This window comes from Misgurnus anguillicaudatus, chromosome 19 (genome assembly GCF_027580225.2).
Source record: "Misgurnus anguillicaudatus chromosome 19, ASM2758022v2, whole genome shotgun sequence".
Lineage (NCBI taxonomy): Eukaryota > Metazoa > Chordata > Actinopteri > Cypriniformes > Cobitidae > Misgurnus > Misgurnus anguillicaudatus.
In genome coordinates, this window is record NC_073355.2 from 50,184,642 (window position 1) to 50,209,074 (window position 24,433).

At 38.9% G+C, this 24,433-nt stretch overlaps 3 protein-coding genes across 5 annotated transcripts in view; 1 reads left to right on the plus strand and 2 right to left on the minus strand.

The window, feature by feature from the left end:
- Window positions 1-24,433, plus strand: part of LOC129422537 (uncharacterized) — a 681,876-nt gene that overhangs the window by 301,879 nt on the left and 355,564 nt on the right. The window lies entirely within an intron of this gene.
- Window positions 385-23,604, minus strand: LOC129422891 (uncharacterized). The gene is made up of 3 exons (XM_055179053.2): window positions 23,463-23,604; window positions 10,250-10,461; window positions 385-1,804 (listed from the first exon to the last, which is right to left on the minus strand). The coding sequence occupies exons 2-3, from the start codon at window positions 10,335-10,337 to the stop codon at window positions 873-875; spliced, it is 1,020 nt and encodes a 339-aa protein (XP_055035028.2). The 5' UTR covers window positions 10,338-10,461; window positions 23,463-23,604; the 3' UTR covers window positions 385-872.
- Window positions 10,548-24,433, minus strand: part of LOC141349042 (uncharacterized) — a 97,575-nt gene continuing 83,689 nt past the window's right edge. The window contains exons 1-3 of one of the 2 annotated variants that reach the window (XM_055179046.2): window positions 23,463-23,603; window positions 15,757-15,968; window positions 10,548-13,604 (exon numbers count right to left, since the gene is read on the minus strand). In XM_055179046.2, the coding sequence (XP_055035021.2) occupies window positions 12,649-13,604; window positions 15,757-15,838 (1,038 nt within the window). In that variant the 5' untranslated portion in view covers window positions 15,839-15,968; window positions 23,463-23,603 and the 3' untranslated portion in view covers window positions 10,548-12,648. Of the gene's footprint in view, window positions 13,605-15,756; window positions 15,969-23,462; window positions 23,604-24,433 lie in introns of those variants that run through there. The other variant, XM_073856604.1, reaches the window with a different exon arrangement.

A 24,433-nucleotide genomic window follows, 5' to 3' on the forward strand; every position in this document is an offset into this window, starting at 1 on the left:
CCCGATCTGCGCACTACTGTTTGTTTTTGCATTACAGGGGGCGCTACAGAGCCCCTGTGCCACGCCCGTGTTCCAGCCTTTGTCTGTTCGCAATGACGGACGACTCTAACGTCTGTGCCAAATTTCAAGAGTTTTCGAGTATGTTAAGGCACCCAAAATGCCCAAAAGTGTTAAAAAAAAAAGTAATAATAAAAAAAAAAAAAAAAAAAAATAATAATAATAAATTCGAGCAAAAACAATAGGGCTTCGCACCTTTCGGTGCAGGCCATTCTGGCCTGCTCCTCGGTGCTCGGGCCCTAATAAATCCGAGCAAAAACAATAGGGCTTCGCACCTTTCGGTGCAGGCCATTCTGGCCTGCTCCTCGGTGCTCGGGCCCTAATGAACAGAACGGGATTAATGCACGCGTGTCACCTGATCCACAAATGCACATCTCCCTTTTTGCATGTGCAAATTATGATATTTGAATACAAAATAAAACATTTGTACATTTGTGTAAATCGATACACGTTCATTGATATTCTGAATTTCACATATTCAAATTTTAAGACATTTGTTCGTGGATAGTAAAATACATTTCTAACATGCATCCAGTTCACAGATAACTGTGCATGTATTTGTTAATAATTTTGAGTCTATTTTCTTTCCATTTCTATTGAGGTAATACATATGTATAAAACTCTTTCCACAGTGATGACATGTGAACGTTTTTTCTGTGGTGTGATTTGCCATGTGTGTCTTAAACTTCACTTGTGTAACTCCTTTCACACTGAAGACATATGTAAGGTTTCTCTCCAGTGTGACTTCTCATGTGAGTCTCAAGTCCACGTTTATCTCTGAAACTCTTTCCACACTGAAAACACACCTATTGTTTCTATCCAGTGTGAATTCTTGCATGCCTCTTAAGGTTACTTTCAACAGAGAAACTCTTTCCACATTGTTGACAAGTGTAAGGTTTCTCTCCAGTGTGAGTCCTAATGTGTATCTTAAGTTTACCTGCAGTTATAAAACTCTTTCCACACTGATGACACAGATGTGGTTTCTCTCCAGTGTGAACCCTCATGTGTAAGTTAAGGTTAACTTTTGTTCTGAAACTCTTTCCACACAGATGACAAGTGTAAGGTTTCTCTCCAGTGTGAATTCTAATGTGTATCTTAAGTTGACACTTATCTGGGAAACTCTTTTCACAATGCTGGCATGCATATAACATTTCCCTCCTGTGAATGTTCTTGTGCCGGCAAAGGCCTGATTGAAAGGTGAAACTCTTTCCACACTGTTTACATCTGAAAGGTTTCTCCCCAGTGTGAATTCTCATGTGAATCTCAAGTCCACGTTTATCACAGTAACTCTTTCCACAATGAAAACACATGTGAGGTTTCTCTCTTTTGTGAATTTTCATGTGTGCTATAAGGCTACTTTTTATTCTGAAACATTTTTTACACTCATGGCATGTGGACGGTTTCTCTCCGATGTGAATCCTTGTGTGTGCTTTAAGGTGACCTTTTCTTCTAAAACTCTTTCCACACTGTTGACAGGTGAAAGGTTTCTTCTCACTGTGAGTCCTCTTGTGATCTGTAAGGTTATCTTTTCTTCTGAAACTCTTTCCACACTGTTGACAGGTGAAAGGTTTCTTCTCACTGTGAGTCCTCTTGTGATCTTCAGGGCGTTCATCTTCACTGAAACTATTTTCACACTTTATGTCTTCTGTCTTCAGAGTTTCTTTCAGTGAAACATTATGGTTTATTTTTACAATCTGATATTTCTCATCCACTTCAGCTTGACTCTCCTCTTTCACTCCCATCATATCTAAAATGAAGATAGTAAATAGTTCATATTGATAAATCAGATTGACAAAACACATTCGAGATTGTCATGTATTCATGTCATTTTTAATGTGAAGTACATTATGTCATTTCTATTGTCAATTTCTGCTCTTGTAGTTTAACTCTTGTGCTGTGTTCAAAACCCTTTAACACTTCTGGTGTTTCCAATATCACCAAACATTGGATTCTATCTTTTTGTCAACTTGTTTTCATTTTTTAATTAATTAATCATAGGCCTAAATAATTTTAGCTTATGCAACTCAATATTTTAGTGAAAATAGTACAATATGTCAAACATTTGCAGTGTTGATCACCATGGGCGTAGTTAGGCCATTTTTATGGGGCTGTAGCCACAAATATTAAGAAAATATTAATGTACCTTGCAAATTTTACATAATGATTTCATCATAGGCTGGATGAAGGTGCATAGTATTAGTCTTTAACTCATCTTGTAAATATACTTATGCTGCAATAGTTAGCCTGTCTGGAACCGAGAATTACATGCGAACGGCCCCTACGCTAATAGAATTTTGTTTCTCTTTCCTCGGGTCGTCCTCGACTAACAGACCCAGTTCCTCGCGCTGTTTTTAAACACTCTCAATAAGTTCCCTAGCTCGTGAATCAGTCTGTGAATCCCAATCAGAAGTGATCATCCCGTCAAAGATCAGCGCTTTTGGATGTAAACTTAAATGCAATGATTTTACATCGTGTGGATACGTAACATATACTTGGAATAAACTATGAAAACAATAATTTTCTTTGGAGCGATCTCTATCTTTGACTTTGAACACTTGATCATTTATTTTCGCGTGATGTGACTATTAAAACAAAGTGTGCGATATTGCCACTGATATATTTATAAGCAGCATGCAAAAAAAACTCTCTGACACTATTTTATGTACAAAACTAGAGAAGAATTAAATGGAAAAGCCTTATAAATATAGTTTTATTAACTTTTACCTCGCACCAAAACAATAACAACACAAAAAACAATAAATATGAATAAAAAAACACCAAATACTTCTGGTTTGATATTGTTTTTGACCATTAAACACAGATAGGCCTACATCATAGCCAGGGAATGTCTGTCAAGTGTAGCCCAGATAGGGCGGTGGTCAGCGGTGTAAGCGAAGTAGAGGTCTTCACTGGTCCCCTTAGATCTGAAAACCAGAGGTCCGACCCGAGACCCGATCGGGTCTTAAAGTTTCACATGTTCCCCGGACACGGGTCGTGTACAATAATAGCGGCATTGGGGCTCGGGTAATTTAAAATGAATGTGTTTTTGCTGAACGGACCCGAGAAGACCTGAACTCTCGTGTGTGTGCATCAATGTCCTTTTCAAACCTCTCATCTGTTTGCCAAGAGCGCTTGCGGCATTGTGTGGCTGGCGGTAGGTTCATTTTCGTTGAGACAGACATGTCTGTCAATTTTAAATGTACATCAGCTGTTACCTTAATGTCGTCGTCAGACAACAAAGTAAAACGAATGGAGCAGCTCGCCAAATTTGTTGCGAGGCCACCGGATTTTCTTTCTGTCTGACTGCTGTGTGTGGGTCTGCCGAATGCACACATGTCAGTGCCATTTACATTCGGGTCCAGTCGGGTTAAAAAAATTGCCACTAGTTCGGGTCGGACTCAGGTCTTATTTTCTCAGGTTTGTCTCAGGTCGAGTCTTTCTTTAAAAAAAAATTGTATACACGTCAGGATCTGGTATAAAGTGATTCGGGTCGGGTACATTTCTTTGGACCCGAGAAGACCTCTAAAGTGAACACTGACGTCGGCTGGTGTGTCTGGGTCCGAATCTTTCTAAGCAAATGTTCAAATAGGCACTTACTTTACTAATCGACTGCAGATTTGGATATTATACATATATATTCTCAACTGAACTAATCAATAACTATACTTATAACTATCCTGGATTTATTTGCCGCTTTTAACACAGTCAATCACCACATCCTCCTGTCAACCCTCATGGCTATGGGTGTCTCTGACACAGCGCTTTTATGGTACAAGTTGTACCTCTCAGGTAGGGCATTTTGGGTATCCTGGAGAGGTGACGTCTCCGAACCCCAATGTCTCGATACCGGTGTGCCTCAAGGCTGTGTGCTTGGACCACTGCTCTTTTCAATATAAATGACATCCCTGGGTTCTGGCATTCGAAAACATGGCTTTTCCTACCACTGCTATGTAGTTCCACCCTGAAGATCACATGCTTTCTGTCCGCATCTCAGCATGCCTGAGGGACATCTCACTCTGGATGAAGGATCACATCTCCAGCTTAACCTTGCTAAGACAGAACTGCTTGTCATATCATCTAAACCAAAGATTCAGCACAACCTTTCCATTCAGCCAGGTTTCCCACCATCACGCCTTCCAGAACAGCCAAAATTCTGGGAGTGGTCATTGATGATCAGCTCTTAGTAGATTCATCCTCTACAATTAGGAAAATTAGACCTTTCCTAAATGAGCTACATAGGTCCTAGTCCAAACTTTTGTCCTGTCCAAGCTGGACTACTGCAATGCGCAACTGGCTGGGCTTCCAACCTGCACAACCAAACTCCTACAGATGATTCAGAATGCAGTGGCAAGAGTGTTCTTCAATGAGCCAAAGAGGGTGCACGTCACTCCTCTCTTTGTCAAGTTACACTGGCTTCCTATAGCAGCTCGCATCAAATTTAAAGCTCTGCTCCTGGCCTTTAAAACCACCACTGGGTCAGCACCCCCTTACCTTCACTTACTTATACAGCCTTATGTACCCTCTCGATCCCTGCGCTCTGCCACCGAGCGACGGCTTGTGGTGCCATCTCAAAAAGGGGAAAAAAAACATTAGGGCATACCTTCTCAGGAGCCGTTCCACAACTGTGGAATGATCTGCTGGTCGCGATTCGAACCGCTGACTCTGTAGCTGTCTTTAAGAATCGGCTAAAAACCCATCTCTTCCGCCATTCCCTCACTTCTCCATTTCTTTCTTTAAAAAAATTACTAACCAACCCTTGGCTTGCGAAGTGCACTGGAAATAAGACACAGACAATACTAGGTTGGACTTGATGAGACTATTTCCAGGGCACTTATGTATTGCTGTTCTTGTGTTGCTATAATTGCTTCTATTGTTTACCTCATTTGTAAGTTGCTTTGAACCAAAGCGATTGCTAAATGACTAAATGTAAATGTGACCAAAAAAACGGTAATATTAAAGGAATAGTCTATCCATTTTCCATATTAAACTATGTTATTACCTTAACTAAGAAGAGTTGATACATCCCTCTATCATCTGTGTGCGTGCACATAAGCGCTGGAGCGCGCTGCGACACTTCGATAGCATTTAGCTTAGCCCCATTCATTCAATGGTACCAAACAGAGATAAAGTTAGAAGTGACCAAACACATCAACATTTTTCCTATTTAAGACGAGTGGTTGTGCGAGCAAGTTTGGTGGCACAAAATAAAACGTAGCGCTTTTCTGAGCGGATTTTAAAGGCTAACTATGTATGGCGGAATAGCACTTTTGGGAGTACTTCGACTCGGCGCAGTAACACCTTCCCTCTCCCATTATGAGAGTGAGAAGGGGAGCGGACTTTTCAGGCGAGTCGAAGTACTCCCAAAAGTGCTATTCCGCCATAAAATATAGTTCCTCTTTTAAATCCGCTTAGAAAAGCCAAATTGCTCGTATAACTACTCTTAAATAGGAAAAATGTTGATGTGTTTGGTCACTTCTAACTTTATCTCTGTTTGGTACCATTGAATGAATGGGGCTAAGCTAAATGATATCGAAGTGTCGCAGCGCGCTCCAGCGCCCACGTGCACGCACCAAGACGATAGAAGTATGTATCAACTCTTCTTAGTCAAGGCAATAACATAAATAATAGTTAAAATAAGTTAAATATGGAAAATGGATAGACTATTTCTTTAAGAAACGGCTATAGCCGTCTATTGAGTTGTTGTGAGATTCAAAACAGCCAAAAGTGTTACCTGTCATTCTGGCCTTCAACTACGTAGCGATAGAAAGTAGTTCCCAAATAAATAACTTCTTGTTGTTTTCTAGTTTTCTTTATTTGAAACTTGTGCATCAAATTGTAGTATAAAAGCAACATCCGTCTCGGAGATGTTTTTTCTCAACCCCTAGGGACATTGGCTTAACTTAGGCGTGCCTCGATAGTCAGTGAAACGGTGATTACCGGTGCTTCAGCCTCTCACCGGTTAGATCATTTGCCCACCACGACACCGTCTTTCACCGTCGTTTTGATATTTTCGTGTAATTGGATCATTTAGTTTCGTTAGAGAGAGCAAACACTAAGAACTGAATGTGTCTGCTGCCTGAATTCAGCGGAGCTGAACGCGCGTCATATCACAGAGCAGCAAGTGTCAGATTTCATTTATTTTTGTCAGAGTGTGCGAGGCAAGCTGACTGACCAGACGATGGCAGAAGCCACGTGCTTACTCGTTTTTGTCATAATATACATATATGATGTTTAATATAGGCAAGATCATTTTGTTGTTGTGTTTTTCATCAAGAAAAACAATAAACCCATTATTCAAGCAGCGCTTCATGGAGAAGTAGTCGGTTGCTCTGCTTGGGACTGGCGGGTTCTGTGAGAATTATCTGCGCACAATGACCCAAGCACTTAATTACCAGCTGTTGCACTCGCATTGCACGCAAATTCATACGCGATTTAACGCAGCGTACGCAAGCACTGCATTTAAACAGTTGCGTAATTCAAAAGCGCAAGTAAAATGTACACGTCTGCATGCGCATTTATAAGCCCCTCCCACACGGTGATACCGGTATCACCGGGTTTGTGACGCGCTGATTAACCAATGTGGAAAATTATGTCACCGCGGCAACCCTAGCTTAACTTAGAACTCTCATCTTTATGTAATACTATTACTAGTATGGTTTAATCTGCTGCTTATGTTTATTTTTTATTATACCTTCATAAAATGAAAATCTAAGAATCACCCCAGTTGATCACACTAGGTATAAAGGTATAGTGGAATATTTTCCCAAAATGTAGAAAATAACTGCCCTCTCCACTTTTTGAAAAAATGCAAATGCGCAACACTCTACCTGCTCCCAAGAGGGAACGCCTATGAAACGTGTGCACAAGAGAGCATGTGCAAGCCTAGTTATTCTCATGCACGCTCTGTTTACAAGTTGCTGTCATTATTATACTGAACGATTGAGTGAGAACTCGAGATATGATCTGCAAAGGAGAAGTAGCTTGTTGCATTTGTGTAATAAATACTATTGTGAACACATTGGAATTATCAAAAATAAACACACAAGGTTTTAAAACAGTTCAGCGTGATACCTTTTACCATTTGGTCATAAGACTACTTTAGACAAATTGAGATGTTTACCGTGTCTGCGCAGTGCGTGACTTGTGCCAGTGCTAGCATCGCTAATCATAGCTTAGATCAACTTTTACTAGCAGTGATTTTTAATGGTTTTCTCCAAATAGCAGTCAGTGGGCATCAGTGGGAAGCCCAACCTGTGCTTTCAGCACAAGCAAACGTGTGAAATATTATCCCAAAAAACCTCTGGTCTTGTTTTTGTTTCTTCAGAGGCCTTTCTCTTCTTGTCATACTATTCGTAGCCACTTTTTCTCTTGTGACCCTCAGACATTTTGAAAAAACACAGTGAGAACGCGAACTTCAATGAATGGCTGAAACCGTAGCTCACCACACATATACACCTGACAGTTCGCATAAGCAGAAAGCGAAAACTACCTAGGAACGAGCACGTACAATGGCCTTACGTAAACATATCACCAGAATGATTGACAACTAGGAGGACCAATAGTCTTGATGATCCACCCGGAAAAAGAAAATCCTCGCTATATCTTTAAGTAGGTTTGTTTTAAAATGCCCATATTATGGAAAACTCACTCTTTCTGGGTTTTGGGGTGTTCTTTTGTGTCTCTGGTGCTTCCACACACACAAACTTGGAAAAAAATCCATCCATGCTGTTTTGAGTGAGATACAGGTTTCTGAATGTCCTCTGGCTTGAGTCTCAGATTGCACGGTTTCAAAATCAGCTCCGTTGTGACGTAACTAGCCTTGTTGTCACATTCTATTTGAATTTTCCCGCCCACCACCCGACTACCCAGGTCTCTACCCATCAGGTAGCTACAGAGCAGTCACTTCACTGATATCCTCCATACTGTCATCGTTGATATCCTACATATTGTTATCCTGTCTCACGGAAATAACAGCACTATTTGGATATTATTTATTGTACTCCCGCCTGCTTTTAAAAACAAAGTTTTAACGCGTGTCTATTGGAACCTAAAGTGTAATCTCATATACAGTGTTAAGACTTAAATAGTCCTCTGATTGTATATTATATTCTATTACAGCTAAAGTGTAATCTCACTTTATAGATACAGTGTTACGACGTAAATAGTCCTCTGATTGTATATTATATTCTATTACAGGACGTTTGTGCGAAATCTGATGTAAACAATAGGGCTGCATTACGATTAATCGCGACGAATCGTTTGCAAAATAAAGGTTTTTGTTTACATCATATATGTGTGTGTGTACTGTGTATAATAATTATGTATAAATAAATACACATGCATGTAGATATTTAAGAAGTATTTTGTGTTTATACATCTATTTTCCTTAATTATACATGCATGTGTGTTTATTTATATATACATAATTATTATACACAGTAAACACACATATATGATGTAAACAAAAACTTTTATTTTGCAAACGATTAGTCGCTATTATTTGTTATGCAGCCCTAGTAAACAACAGACTATATATCTATATTTCACGGATTATACGCATTTATGGACAAAAATGGTCATTGGTGTATTCTTATTAGATGGTTTTCATGTAGGATATATAGATATTGTTAGCAGCAATAAAAAACTGACGTCATCCCGCCCACGAATTGGTGCACGTCGAGGGGGTGAACTTATGTGTGTGTTTTAGCAGTCATTTGCCATTGAGAATGACGAAGTGGCTAACCGCTATGCTAGTTAGTTTGCAGCATGGCTTCTCCTGTGACCAGCTACCATACTTTTCGAAATTCATAAGAAATATTTAACTGCTTTACTTAACAATTCTACATGAACTTACAAAGTAACAGTGTTTTGCCAAACTAACCGGGCCTTAACGACCCAGCTTTACCAACAAGCCTAACGTACCCCCAAGTCTCTATCACTTTCCCAAGATATGGCGGACCTCCTGCTAGCTTCTAGCAATTAGCATGCTGTCCACAAGCAGTATACATCCCCCGCCAGGTCTTAATTTCTGTAATTTGCGGAAAATAATGCGTTTGAAAATGTTTTATAAACAACAATATGTTAGTGTTGTCCAGGGCAAAATGAGTGTATTGTTGAGACTGCTACATCACAATTGACTCTGGAATCATTGTGTGTCATGAGTTTCTTCTCGTGGAATGTACTTATTAGTGATACTTTTTTCCTTGATCTGTCTGTTGGCAACATAAACCGTTAATAATAACATATAATATATAAAAATAACAATACACTCTGTACTGCTCGCGATACCATTGCGTGTGCGCACATGATGTTAGTAGTGGGGTGTGGCCAAAGGAGCAGCAGCTCATAAATATGTAATGACCACCTCAAAAAGGCACAATGTGAAAGGCACTGAAACAAAGGCTACTAGAGATGGGTAACAATCTTTTCCTACAAGCTATTTCGCGCAAACAACTTTTGAAATAGGTGTATGAGTTCCATAAAACATATTTAAATTGTGGAAAAGCAGTCATAATAGGCACTTTAAATTGCTTTTATTCTGTACACTATGGCACAGAGTCAATATCAAATCTGAGTCATTAAACCAAAATGTCATCAACTTTGTGTGAACTCATGTAAATGATGCATGCATCTAATGCATTTACTGAACGTATGCACATGAATGACAATAGCCTATTTCATGTGCCTTGTTAATGGGCGCTTTGCATTTAAAACAGACAGTGCTTGTTTGGTCATCTTTTGGGGCTCACAATGTGCATCTCTTTTTTTCCTGTCTTCTGTCTGAGACATTAGAAGACCCTGATTATAAACTATTTTCTGTAGGCCGGTCATTTATTACCAGAAACACCTCAAAGTGGGGAGTCTTCGTGAACAAAGTCAATAAATTTCAGTTTGATGCAATAACATTAACTACTATTTTTGGGTAAAATAAAATGATCTCTATAATGACGTGAACACAACATGAGGTTTAACTGTAGTAGAGCATTACATGGAGATCACAGTCATTCAATCCACTGAAGGTTGCTTTGGATAAAACTCTTTACCTGATGTTTTAATCTAATTCTAATGAATCTATTATAGATGCAGAAAGTTATCATCTCATGGATTTTAGTTTATTTTCCCCTCATGTTTCTCAATGTTTTATGATTATTCCTCAACCCTCAAAGATGAAGATTAAAAAATAGACACCAACCTATTTGTTTCTCAGTATCTTCATTCTTTATTCTGCATGGTTGTGGATCTGTCATCTTCTCAAGCTCCTCTTTCACCAGCATCAACATTATGTCATGAAGATTTCAGTTGTCACACATGGAGTGATTTCTCTGTGTGTTTGACTCCAGCATTTATTGGTGGATTGTTGTAGGAGGAGCTTCACTGAAGATCTCAATCACTGTGTGGGTGTGGCTGGAGATTTAAAAAAAGGCTTTGTCAGCAAAACATTCATAAAGGCATCGGTTTCAGTATTTAATCCATCCAGTTTATGTCAGATACATATTATATTTAGTTTTATAAAATTATTTTGTATTATTTATAATATAATATTTATATTTAAGTTCCAAATTTGTAACTATACATCTGCTTATATCTTACTGTATCTCAAGATCACATTTGACAATAATGCAGTGATATGTAGACGTGCCTCCCATTAAAATGCTAAAGTGAGTATGCTCCGCAAAGAGACTGTATAGTTTGTATAATATCAGGTAAAGTTAACCTTTAGGAAAGATTTAGTTAGAAAAAATTTCTGCCTAGCCCCGCTAAAGATTGTAATTTATTACCCAATCTGTACATGAATTTGTGATCGCTTTAGTCTCATTTTAATGAAATGGTGGCGTGCTTCGGCTCTGCGCTGTATTTTACGATGTTAATAAGCTCATTAAATTCATTAAGATTTACAAGATGTGTACATTAACTGATAGATGACATCTGTGTAGTTCATTAACATAAAAACTGTTTACATAATGCCATCCAGGAGAAATACAGACGCTTACTACTTGTCTTGTAGTATTACGTTTATTTGAATACAAAGTATTTTTATTTAAAATATTTTGTGGATGTGGCATTAGATGAAAATATATTAAAGAAATTCAGTACAAAAAGTGTAAAGTACACAAATGTTATAGCCATCTTTTTAATACAATGGGGTAAAGCAGTAAAATCGTAGTATTGAAACATTTTGTGTGTATGAAAACATAATATAGTAAAAGAAAAACACAAAGTAGATACTTGAAAATGTCCTTTTAAAAGTAACAGTACTTAGTACTTTACAACTGCATTTTACAAGCCTCATCTTATCACAAACATTTGAGATCTTAAGAGATCACTGTAATGAATTGCGTGTAAATGTGAACTATCAGTCTGGAATAATGAGGTTTATCAACAGCTCTATTATTACTGATGTGACTGAAACAAAAACATTTCATGAAGGCTGATGGGTCTGTTAACAGCTCTATTAACACTATTGAGTGTTTTTTCACTGTGAGATTATTGGCACAAATGAAACAAACCTTTCAAGAAAAGCGACAAAACCCTGATTTCACTCTCAGTAAATATGAACTTAACATAAATGTCTCATTTTTTTTTCTTTCCAAACAATCCAGAGCTATCATCTGAAGATCAAAGTGATGCTTGTGTTGAGCAATGCGTGTGATGGAGAAACTACTTACTAAATGTGTTTTATAAAGACACACTATGCAGTTATTTTACCTTAATATAACAGCTTCAAAGTTATTTCATATGGCTGTTTCTCGATTCCAAAATGCAAAGAATGGACTTGCGTCCTCGTGGAGATCGAACTTACCAGGCGACCTCGGAAGAACGAACTCAGAAGGTCGCGAGAACACAGAACGCACTTATGAGAATTGAGATGTGTGCGATCTTCCTGTTAGTCACCTGACCTCCGCCATTGTTTTGCCGCACTGACTTATGGGGCGTAAAGCGATTTCAGAGCGCAAGTCTGCACTCGATGCATCCTCGATATCAAGAACACAACCGGGTATTTTCATGCGTCCTCCGTCCCTGCCCTCCTGAGAACCGAAACGAACCCCGACCGCCAACGACGACGCACAGCAAGGACACGAGAACACAAGGGCTGCTTCTCAATATGCGTTCTTCAGCGATCTTGCATTCTCGTGTCCCTGCTCCACGCCATCACCAACAGTCGAAGCCCATTCCAACCCCCAAGAACGCAAGGACGGAGGACGCACGAAAATCTGCGTCCTGACAAATCTTGCGAGAATCACGACTTGCTTTACGGCAACGACTTAGGCTTGTTCGTCTTCGTGTGGTGCTGCAAGAACCGACCACCGGATGACGTCAAAGTACCGCGAGAATGATCCGAGACGGCACCTTGACGGTGAACGTGATTTTACCAAGTAGGATGTGATCCTGGGTCAATACCATTGTCGGTCCTGGATCAACATTTTCATTAACCAATCAGATTGCAGGATTAGGATTAGTGTGTATGTTAGATTTAGGTTTAGGATTGGGTTGGGGCTTTTTAAGAAATACTCCTCAAACTATTATTTCACACTAATTTGAGGGTTTAAAAATGGTTAGGGTTTGAGTTAAGGGTAGGTTGGGGTATCTTTGTTAAAACGTTGATCCAGGATCCTTTTCTTTAGAATGTAAGCGCTGGTGATTACTAAGACTTGATTTCCACATAAAACTCTTTCCACAATGAGGACATGCAAACGGTTTCTCTCCAGTGTGAAGTCTCATGTGAGTCTCAAGGTTAGCTTTTGTTGTGAAACTCTTTCCACACTGAAGACATGTGTAAGGTTTCTCTCCAGTGTGAAGTCTCATGTGAATCTCAAGGTTAGCTTTATCTCCGAAACCCCCTCCACACTGAAGACATGTGAACGGTTTCTCTCCGGTGTGAGTCCTCATGTGTTTCTTAAGGTAACTTATAGATTTAAAAGTCTTTCCACACTCATGGCACGCATGTGGTTTCTCTCCACTGTGAATTTTCACATGTCTCGTAAGGTCACTTGAAGATGTAAAATTCTTTCCACACTGTTGACACGTGTACGGTTTCACTCCAGTGTGAATTCTCATGTGATTCTTAAGACTAAATTCAACTGCGAAACTGTTTCCACACTGTTGACACGTATATGGTTTCTCTCCAGTGTGAATTCTCATGTGTTTCTTAAGGCTAAATTCAACTGCGAAACTGTTTCCACAAAGATGACACGTGTAAGGTTTCTCTCCGGTGTGAATTCTTGAATGTTTCTTAAGGTAACTTGCAGATATAAAACTCTTTTCACACTCACGGCACACATGTGATTTCTCTCCAGTGTGAATTCTCAGGTGAGCCTCAAGTTTACTTTTAGATCTGAAACTTTTTCCACACTGTTGACATGTTAAAGGGTTCTCTTCACTGTGAGTCCTCTTGTGATCTTCAGGGCGTTCATCTTCACTGAAACTATTTTCACACTTTATGTCTTCTGTCTTCAGAGTTTCTCTCTGTGAAACATTATGGTTTATTTTTACAATCTGATGTTTCTCATCCACTTCAGCTTGACTCTCCTCTTTCACTTCCATCATATCTAAAATAAAGACAGTAAATAGTTCAAATAGATAAACCAGAGTGACAAAACACATTTGAGATTGTTTGACAAAAGCAACATGTCATGTGTCTGTTATGTGTTATCTTTCATCTGAAGTAAGGGTGTCACGATTTCGATTTTAAATCGAAATCGATCGAAATTAAGTCACAGCTTCGAACTTCGAATTAAAAAATGGGATCGTCGATGCTGCCACGCCCCGATGTCACGTCCGGTCGGCTTGCCAAGCGAGGGAAAAAAACTCTCAGAGATGCCTTTGAAAACATCTGTCCAGCGGAACGCGATCATATTTTAAACACGAGGGATGTATTGCTACAACTTCTTGAAATGCATATCATAAACAGGATTAACAGTGATCTGACTTTGGACAGAGTGCAGCTCTCTGCACGTGCGCGATAGTGAGGGAGACGCAAAGATGCAGCGGGTTATATTTTAAACAAAAGGATAGTTTGCCTCAGCTTGCATGAAACGCATAAAACTGAACAAATACATAAGGATTACTACTTTAGTTTATGTTCAGACTTCGGACAGATGCGAGCACGTGAGACAGAGAGAAGTGCAGCTGCCTTTTATGCTGGATTTATTTCAGATGCTATGAGTCCAAGACACGCGCATTAAATCCATGTGCATTAAGTCCATGTTAGAGATGCGCGGATGGACTATTATTTCATCCGCAACCGCATAACAAAACTCATCATCCGTCCACCATCCATCCGCACCAACGTTTCTGACCAGTTTTCAAAACCGCACCTGCCCGCCATCCGCTGACTGATGACAGCCGCGAGACTAGAAACCTCTTGAATATCAGCAGTGAACTCCGTCTCCGATTTACGCACAGGGACAAAAATAAATAAATAAATAGCCTAAATTAAACGCACGAATTACATAGCCTGCACTGGTGTCATTTTGATTTACCACGTTGTAAAACTTATTCCAGGCAACCCTTTTCTGACATTCTATTTCCTTTGTTTTTAATTCTCATTTTTTGAGTTTGCCACGTTCCTCCTTCGCCAGCGTTGATAAGAGCCGTGTCAAAATGCATCCTCATTTCTCCGCGCTGTTAATGATAGAACGAATGGATCCTTAACAGCCGAGGATATCCCAAACAATTAAAAGCTTTATTAAATAAAAGTGTGCATTTATTAGAAAACTTTTTCTTGTCACTGTTTTAGTATTATAAGTTATGTTTTGTGTTAATATTATTCTGTTTATGCTGCGTATATTTCTAGGTTGATTATTTGATATGCTGTTGAATAGATTAATCTACATCAATGTGTCATATGTTCTAAAATAAATTAATATTTTTCTGATTACATATTTATTTTAATAAGTCAGAAATGTCTCCGCTGTTTTCTGGTGACAGGCGCGGTGGGTGCTACTGGGGGCGTGTGCAGCAGGTGACGCAAATTTTGGGTTCTCAGAAGGCTAGACCGTCTCATTTCAGTTCTTTTCTTGAACTTCTGAGGCTGCCACTATGAAAGACAGAGATGTCGCATGCTTAGAAGGACAGAGCTAATAACTAGCAGACGATCCGGCACCCGCCCGAATTTAATTAAAATATTATTTTTCGTCACGTCATCCGCCCCATCCATGTAACCAACCGCGCATAGTCCATGCAAGAAGGAATCCTCTCTCTACAAGCTCTCGCGTTAAGTGAAGCCCACAAACCCCCATGCGAGTTGTGCAATGTGCATGTTAATGTTAAAGTATTATAATGATAATGATAATAAATAATGGCATATAATTTTTGTCTAAATTATATGCCATATAAAAATATGTAAAAATCGAGAATCGGATCGAATCGTGACCTTAGAATCGAAAATATAATCGAATCGAGGATTTGGAGAATCGTGACACCCCTAATCTGAAGTACATTATATCACTTCTATCGTTAATATCTGCTCTTGTAGTTTAAGTGTAGTAGAGCATTGCATGGAGATCACAGTCATTCAATCCACTGAAGGTTGCTTTGGATAAAACTCTTTACCTGATGTTTCAATCTATTGAATCTATTATAGATGCAGAAAGTTATCTGATGAATTTTAGTTTATTTTCCCCTCATGTTTCTCAATGACAATGTTTTTATGATTATTCCTCAACCATCGATAATAAAGATTGAAAAATAGACACCAACCTATTTGTTCCTCAGTATCTTCATCCTTTATTCTGCATGGTTGTGGATCTGTCATCTTCTCAAGCAACTCTTTCACCAGCATCAACAATATGTCATGAAGATTTCAGTTGTCACACATGGAGTGATTTCTCTGTGTGTTTGACTCCATCATTTATTGGTGGATTGTTGTAGGAGGAGCTTCACTGAAGATCTCAATCACTTTATGGGTGTGGCTGGAGATTTTAGAGAGGCTTTGTCAGTAAAACATTCATAGAGGAAGGGGTGCACCAAAATTTGGGTCATCGGAAATTTCCGTCGAAAATGGCATTATCGATTTTGGGCTGAAAAAACCCCACCAAAAATGAATATTGCCCCCAATCCTTGAGCAAGGCTTAAGGCCGGGGTATATTTTTTTCCGCGTCCGCGCAGCTTTCCGAGTATAGTCCCCGCGGCTACACGCGGATGGCCGCGTTCGACACTATACGCAATACAAATGATTTCTTATTCAAATTATTAGTCTACCCTGCTGTCAGGGCAGCACTGATTTGGCGACATTTACAGTACATTAAAACATTAGGATAGGTGAAGAAAAGTAACTGATCCACCATTGCAAACACAGTTTAGAACAAACAACAAGACAACAAAGAACAGAAATCAAACAAACATGCTCCACAGCTTTCTGTTCTTGGAAGAAGTAAAAGTTAAAGAAGAAAAACGATCGTGTGTGTGTGCAAATGCTGTCTATTTCCTTTATATAATTGTTTAGTGGAGTGTCCTGTCTAAATATTTTCACGCGCATGCGCTGTCGTACGCGGACTGTACGCGCACTGTCCGCGCGGTCTCAAATTTTGGGCTGGCCGCGGACTAGGCTTGCCGCGATGGTCGGTGAAACGGTGATAACCGGTGCTTCAGCCTCTCACCGGTTAGATCACTTGCCCACCGCGACACCGTCGTTTTGATATTTTCGTGTAATTAAATCCTTTAGTTTCGTTAGAGAGAGCAAAAACTTATAACTGAATGTGTCTGCAGACTGAATTTAGCAGAGCTGAACGCGCGTCACGTCACAGAGCAGCAGGTGTCAGATTTCATTTATTCCTGTCAGAGTGTGCGAGGCAAGCTGACTGACCAGACGAAGGCAAAAGCCGCGTGGTTACTCGTTTTTGTTATAATATACATATATGATGTTTAATATAACAGAGATCGTTTTGTTCTTGTGTTTTTCATCAAGAAAAATAATAAACCCATCATTCAAGCAGCGCTTTATGGAGAAGTAGCCGGTTGCTCTGCTTGGGACTGGAGGGTTTTGTGCGAATTACCTGGGCACATTGACTTAAGCACTTAATTAAACCAGCTGTTGCATTCGCATTGCACGCAAATTCATACACGATTTAATGCAGCGTACGCAAGCACTGCATTTAAACAGTTGCGTAATTCAAAAGTGAAAGTAAAATGTGCACGTCTGCATGCGCATTTATAAGCCCCTCCCACCCGGTGAAACCGGGATCACCGGGTTTGTGACGCGCCGATTAACCGGTGAGAAAATTCTGTCACCGCGGCAACCCTACCGCGGACCCTCCTGATGACGAAAATGACGTCATGCGGATGGCGCGCATACGCGGACGTCCCTAGTATACTTTCGGCTTTAGGTTTCCCCCTCCTTTCAGAACATTCACTGTAGGCTATTTTTAGGTTTCATTCTATAACCTAAAGATAACTTTTCCAGAATGTTCCATGTGGGTTATTTTTAGGTTAGAGCTCAAAGTAGTCATTCATTTTCAATGAGAGCCGGTGTCGAGCATATTACAACAATGTATGATTAACAAAGATTAATAGTCAACTTTATAATTGTTAAAGGTATAGCAGAGGATTTTCTCGAATTTTAAGAAAGAACCGCCTTCTCCACTTTTTTAAAAAATGCATTTGCGCAACACTCTTAAATGACAACTAGGAAGACCAATAGTCTTGATGCTCCACCCAGAAAAAGAAAATCCTCCGCAATACCTTTAATATTATGAAATAAGATGACGTATGACGATTGCAAATGTGACCTCCGGAGGCTACAGTTTTCGGACTGAGAAACAACCAATATCTTGCCTCATTGTTCCGCGCTCAAGCCAGCAAGCCATCACTGATATCAGTTGCCTTCCCTTGCAAATAGCGCATTAACCCCGCATCTGCTGGCTTTTTGCGTTAACACGAAACTGAAGACATCTCACTGTGCGAGATTGTACTTTTTATTTTTAATAATTTGTGACGTGCACACCACCGCAGGGCACACTTCCCGACCACGGGTCGCACTCCACCACCGCCGTGGTGCAGTGGTAATTACAAGCGTCCCAGCCCTAACTGTCATAATACTTCTGTCTTCATCACCGCACCGAATAATGAAATGCGTCCATAAGAACATGTCTGTCATTGAACACAGGGTTATTATAGTTTTAAAAAATATATTAGTTTTTTTTTATTTAGTTTCGTAATGTGTTATTTTATTTCAGTTTAGTTTTAGTTCTTCTTAGTGGTGCATAAATAGTTTTGATTTCGTTTCTATTTTTTAAAAGTCATTACTTTTAGTTTTTATTTAGTTTTAGTCTTTAACATAATATCATGGTTGTCTACATACACCTTGCCAAATCTGGAAATGTTGAAAATACGAATTTTGTTTATTTAGTCCTATCAATCAAAGGCCAGGACAAATACCACACCAATCACACTCTAAATTCTGTTGTGTTATTTGGGTAAATATAATATACATTTATAAATATACAAACATGAGTTAAAACACCCCAGCATTGCATTGAAACAACCCAGAATATGTTTATTTATAAACCAACATATGTGTTCTGTCCAATATTTTCCCAGCATTGGGTTAAAATAACACAGATAATTTAGAGTAAATCAGCACATCCTACTAGTACAAACTGTGCAGAACAACTGAAAATCAATGCAAAGTTTAATGTTCTGTCTATGAGTGTTCATTTCTGTACCAGAAGAGATCGCTGTACTAACATAATATACCTATTTGTTGACTAAATATTAATATATAATATTATTTGTTGATTATCCGCAAATGCATATAATAGTTTCAGATTAGTTAAGCGGACATTCTGTATCATAGCACCCAAAAAGCGTTAGCTAACACTGCCAAGCAAGCGGTTGGCGTCAGCGTTTTCAGCCATATTTAACGTTTCAATGCTTCCGTGTACAGTACACTGAGAGTTATTGTAATGGTTTGCCAGCAGAACCAAATTGTCTTACTCAACTAGCCGTTAGCAACAAGATGATGTTTTCTGAACCGAACTGTTGGCTCGGGGGCAGGGATCCAGTGCCCTGACAGCGTCATACACATCACGTGACGCTGCTGTGCAGGTCAGGAGTTCTAATAGACTGCCACCTATTGGTCATTAATGATCCAGCAACATCTGCTCATTTGCTTATGATCCGGTAATATGAGTGACTCCGTGTTCAACTGCTGATCCAATAACATTTAAAAAACGAAAACGCAAGTTTGTTTTGCCTAAATTTTAGTTTTTGTTCGTTTTACAGGTCCACATTATAGTTTAGTTGTAGTTTTTTTTTAGAAACCTTCGTTTTTATTTTATTTCAGTTAACGAAAATGTTTTTTCACTAATAGTTTCAGTTTTCGTGATAGTTTTCGTTTACGATAATAACCCTGATTGAACGCAAGTAAATTAAAACAGTGGACAATATGAGAGTTCATCATTTGTGCTCTGCATTGGGCTATTTGTGAATAATCCTAAAATAAAAACTGCATGTAAACCGGAGTGAAGAGATTAGCTCCAGTCATGTAAATGTCTTACTGCGATTAAGTCCTTACTCTGATTATTAGAAATAATCAGATTATTGGTGTACATGTAAACATACTCACGTTCTTCCTGATCCCATTTTTCAACCTTTAGTTAGTGTGTAATGTTGCTATAATAGCATAAATAATACCTGTTGAATTATAAAGCTCAAAGTTAACTGCCAGGTGATATATTTTCTTTAACAGAATTTAGGGGTGGGACAAAAAAATCGATTCTTAGATGAATCGCGATTCGGACGTGGGCCGATTCTGAATCGATTCCCAAATGTCAAGAATCGATTCTTATGTGTTATTTTACAAAATAATAACGTGACGTTATCAGAAACAAAAGGCGGAACTCAAGTGGGGGAGCGGTGCTACACACAGACAACTTGAGAGAGCGCGCACTGCACGAGCACCAAGCGAAGCTTACAAGAGCAGAAGAGAAAGAACACTTTAAATGCTTGTAGGACTATACTGCATATATCTCTATTCTTTTTGAGGAGTTTTTAAAAAAATCATTGAGTACATGTCGAGTACTCCTTAAAATAGCGGAGATACGGTTTAGTAAAACAAACTAGAAAATTACAACAGTATTAGAAGCATAGATATGTATAAAGGCTAGATGGCTCAAGGCGGAGTCCCTAACGGCATCACCTGGCGGCCATCTTAGGACAGGGCGCTCGCTCACTCGTAGCATTGAGTTTAATGGTGCAGGTACTTTTAAATGACCATAACTTGCTCAATTTTCTACCGATTTTCAAACGGTTTGGGTTTTTACAAACGTTATTAACGTGGCTATAATTCTGGATGCTTTAACATGTTTCATGAATTTATATTTTATTTTTAGTATAGGTATGCAGTGTCATAGGTACATCTTTGACGTTTATAACAAACCAAACCGTTTGAAAATCGGTAAATAATTAAGCAAGTTATGGTCATTTAAAAGTACCTGCATCATTAAAACTCAATGCTACGAGTGAGCGAGCGCCCTGTCCTAAGATGGCCGCCAAAATGCGGACGTTGCACTCAATTGGCCAGCAGCGCGGACGAGCCATCTAGCCTTTATATACATATCTATGATTAGAAGCATACAAATCAGCGCTACGCTGCCTCTCTCTCTCTCTCTCGTTTGCTCGCTCACACACAGACACCGTGCGCGTGGATCAACTCCTGCGTGAGACAAGAATGAGCATCCTTGTTAATTGTGGAAGTTAAAAACGACTGAACTGCAATGGCCTGGCAAAACACATTTGAGACATAAGGCGCAGCAACTCAAAAAGACCTGCGTGTTTCAGAATTACTCTAAAAGATCATAATGAGAATTTCGCGCGTGGAGCAGCAGTTATGTGCGATCTACCGGCATTGCCTTTGCGATCGACGTATTGGACACACCTGCCCTAAACCATCCGCTGACTGTTTAGATATAACATGAATATACTTCTGTAAAAATATGCACATAGTTTGTTATTCAGTCGCTGGGTGCGCTGCATTATATAAATACAGTAATACTGCCAATCACTGTGTATAATGATGATGGTTAGACGCTTAACGTTAGTCAGTTCGTGGAAGTTAATTCCGGTTAACATATAGAATTAATATGTCACGTTTAAATACTATTTTTACTGGTTTTAATGTCTTACAACAGAAACAGGACATATAAGAATGACATTATTTATCTCTTAGTTGCATTAAAGTACATTATATAACAGTTCAGAGACTAGTAGCAAAAGCACAAACATTAACCTGGCTTTGAGAGCAAATGTGATAGCATCAGATATGCAAATTAGTACGTCAAGAATCGATTCTGAATTGAATCGGGACCATAAGAATCGATTCTGAATCAATTCATGAGGGTCCAAGAGATTCCCACCCCTAACAGAATTCCCCTTTAAAGCCTACAGCGAATGGCCGGTTTGGACTACAGCCTTCTACTTCCCAATTGAATGACGTCAATATAAGAGTTTTTTAATTCTGTGTAAAGTCTGCCTGTCAATCACAGTTCTTGCACATGCCACAGATCCACCCTCCCCCACGTGCACGTTACATTAGGCTTGTTTGATTTTATGTGGCAACAATAAAACTGATAAAAATACCGCAGGAACGATTTGAGAAATCATACAGAGAAGTCTAATTTCAACTCAACGGTACTTTGACGTAATCTAGCTTTCATTTCTTTCGGCACCGCATTAAGTCGAATGCTCGTCGAGGACGAGCCTGAGGGGAGGTTGCTCGGTGGCACCTCGTGACTGCTCATCCGAGGATAAGCAAATTCAAAATAAGTGTTCGGATTGTCACGTGTGTGGTTCTCTTTTACAAAATATGTGTTCTGCGTGTCGAGAGATCCTGTGTGCATCACATGTTTTGTCAAAATAAGTGCCTGCTGCACATGCGTCAAAACCGTTTATGATAAGAGACGCTCACGTTCCCAAAATACACGCTAGACACTCTGATTATGCGAGTATCTGGCAAACGCGAGTGTCTCTTTTATCATAAACACTTTAGACGCGTCTGCAGCAGGCGATCTCTCAAAGCGCAGAACACATATTTTGAAATTACGAACCACACACACATGACAAGGTACATACATGTTGTGATGAACTTCACATCGAGCGTCCTCGAAAAAAAAGTCACCTGACGCCACTGCTCGGTGGTAATGTGGGAAGTGCATGACAATTGTAAATATTTGAAATCATCTCAATCCTCCAGAGTTGCTGACTGTAGCTTTAAGTTTCACTGCTGTTTTTGCACTGTTGTAAATGTAAGTAAAAAATTTTACGTGCAACAGCAGAATAGAGGGTATGCACGTGACGTAAACTTCGGCAAGAGGGACTGCGGTTACGCCCAGTGAGTGGTAAAAGACAGAATTTGTGTACAGTGTGAAATCAAAGAAAAAATGCGTCTATAGAAAACAGCTGTTGTGCGATAGATTGTACCAACAGATTTAACAAGAATTCAGAGCTATTATTTTACAAACTGCAAAGAAACACTGAAAAGAGAAGTAAATGTATCGTCCACTGACCACAGGTGGGTTCAAGTTGCTAGGGTCACTATCAAGTGCAACTAAATTTAATTTTTCCTGATAATTGTCAGTTATACTAACATTTTCGCAGCAGCCACAATGAAAACCAGCCATTATGTTGAATGTTTTGACATTCAAAGATTTAAGTGAAAAAGGTGTAATTATTCATCTGCTATCTTTAACTGTATCTCAAGAGCATCTGAACATGTGAAAAATCTTACTTGGACACACAAAAAAATGACAATGTATCGATGTTTCATAAAACTTTAAAGTGTAATCAAATTGAAGATGTTTTTAGTCATGAAATGTAATGTGACACATTCTGGATGTCAAAACTTGTTCTTACATCTGTGTGAACACGGGAGGAACCGACCTACAGTCAATGAAAGCCACCAACCCTTACGAAATAACCATTTTATTGTGGTAAAAGTGTAGTAACCACTAACCATGTTTTTTGGTGTATTGATTACTATCAGCAAAACCATGGTTTTACTGCACTAACTATAGTTTTTGAAAACCATGTAACCATGGTACAGTAACCATGTTTTTTTTGTTTTAACTGTAGTAAAACCATGGTTAATTTTCGTAAGGAAAGTCATACAAAAAGTTCAGAAAAGGTATTCTAGCAGGATCTGTTTCGTGTGTTTTAAACTTGTACGTTTTAAAATTGTACCAGTTATTTAAAGTAATGAAGAACTTTTACTCACTACTCAAGAAACTGTATTATATCAAAGTGTATGAAATGTAACGTTAGTGGATTTAAAAGTATGATGTTATAATATAGTAAAGTAACAGAAAAACGTCATTTTAAAAAGCAAAGTAACTTACTTAGTACCTGCATTTTACAAGCCTCATCCTATTTAAATCACAAACATTTGTGTAGCCCCTATTTTCCAAACTTACATGAAACAGTCCGAAGTAATAACGAGTCACCTCCTCGCGGTAAAAATGCGGGAAGTACTTCTGATTGCAGGCAAGATTTTCGTTTTTAAATCCTCAAAGAAACGCGAAAATCACGTCTTTTCTCCTCATAAATTCCCCTCGTCTTGTCTCTTCTTCTTCTCTTTTAACGGCGGTTGGCATCCAGTTTATAGGCGCATTACCGCCCCCTCTGCTCCGGAGCGTGGATCTGATAATAGATCTACTCTCTATCTCCCTTATCATGAATTCCTTTTATACAAATAAATACGTAAATAAATAAAACCACATTAACCCAAATACACACATACACAAACATTCAAATAATTCCTCAGCAATACAACTTAAATACATTTTATATCTCACTTTTGTCCTGGCTTTTCAAAGCAAAATTTGACTGGATCACCCTGATACAGATACACACTTTTTCAGATGATCAAATCTGGATTACCAGTGCTTTAAATGGGTTCACATGTCAATGTTGACTATTAGCTATGTTAAAAACAGCAGGTAGTTTGGTCAGTATGGGATCACTAAGTGTTTTCACTTGAAAAGACAATAAAACAACATAACTTTCCCTTCCTTTTTTTAATTCAACATTTAGTCTGTTCTTTTGGACCACAAAAAAACAAACAAATGCAGATTATACACAAACACATGCATTATACGTCATAAAGAGGCTAAAAGTCTTGTGGTTTTAGGTAGGTAGAGATGCTGGTTGTTAAAACTACATTTGACTGTTTGGTCTCTGATGCTTGTGATCTACTATACAGTGCCAAAAACAGTTAAAGATTATTTTTGTCAAAATGAAATGTATTTTTTTTTGCTATTGACTGCTGAATAGGTGATTGTATGAACATTTTTCTTTCTTAACCTATACTGTAATGTTTAAATGGTAGCCCAGTGTTATACTTTAAATCCTTTATTATTATTAAGATATCCAAGGAAAGATAGTA

Excerpts from the sequence above, each read along its gene's own strand:
- LOC129422891 (XM_055179053.2), bottom strand. The coding sequence starts at position 10,337 with ATGTTGATGCTGGTGAAAGAGGAGCTTGAGAAGATGACAGATCCACAA. Across the intron at positions 1,805-10,249 it reads AGATACTGAGAAACAAATAG|ATATGATGGGAGTGAAAGAG; the intron begins GTTGGTGTCTAT and ends TCTTCATTTTAG.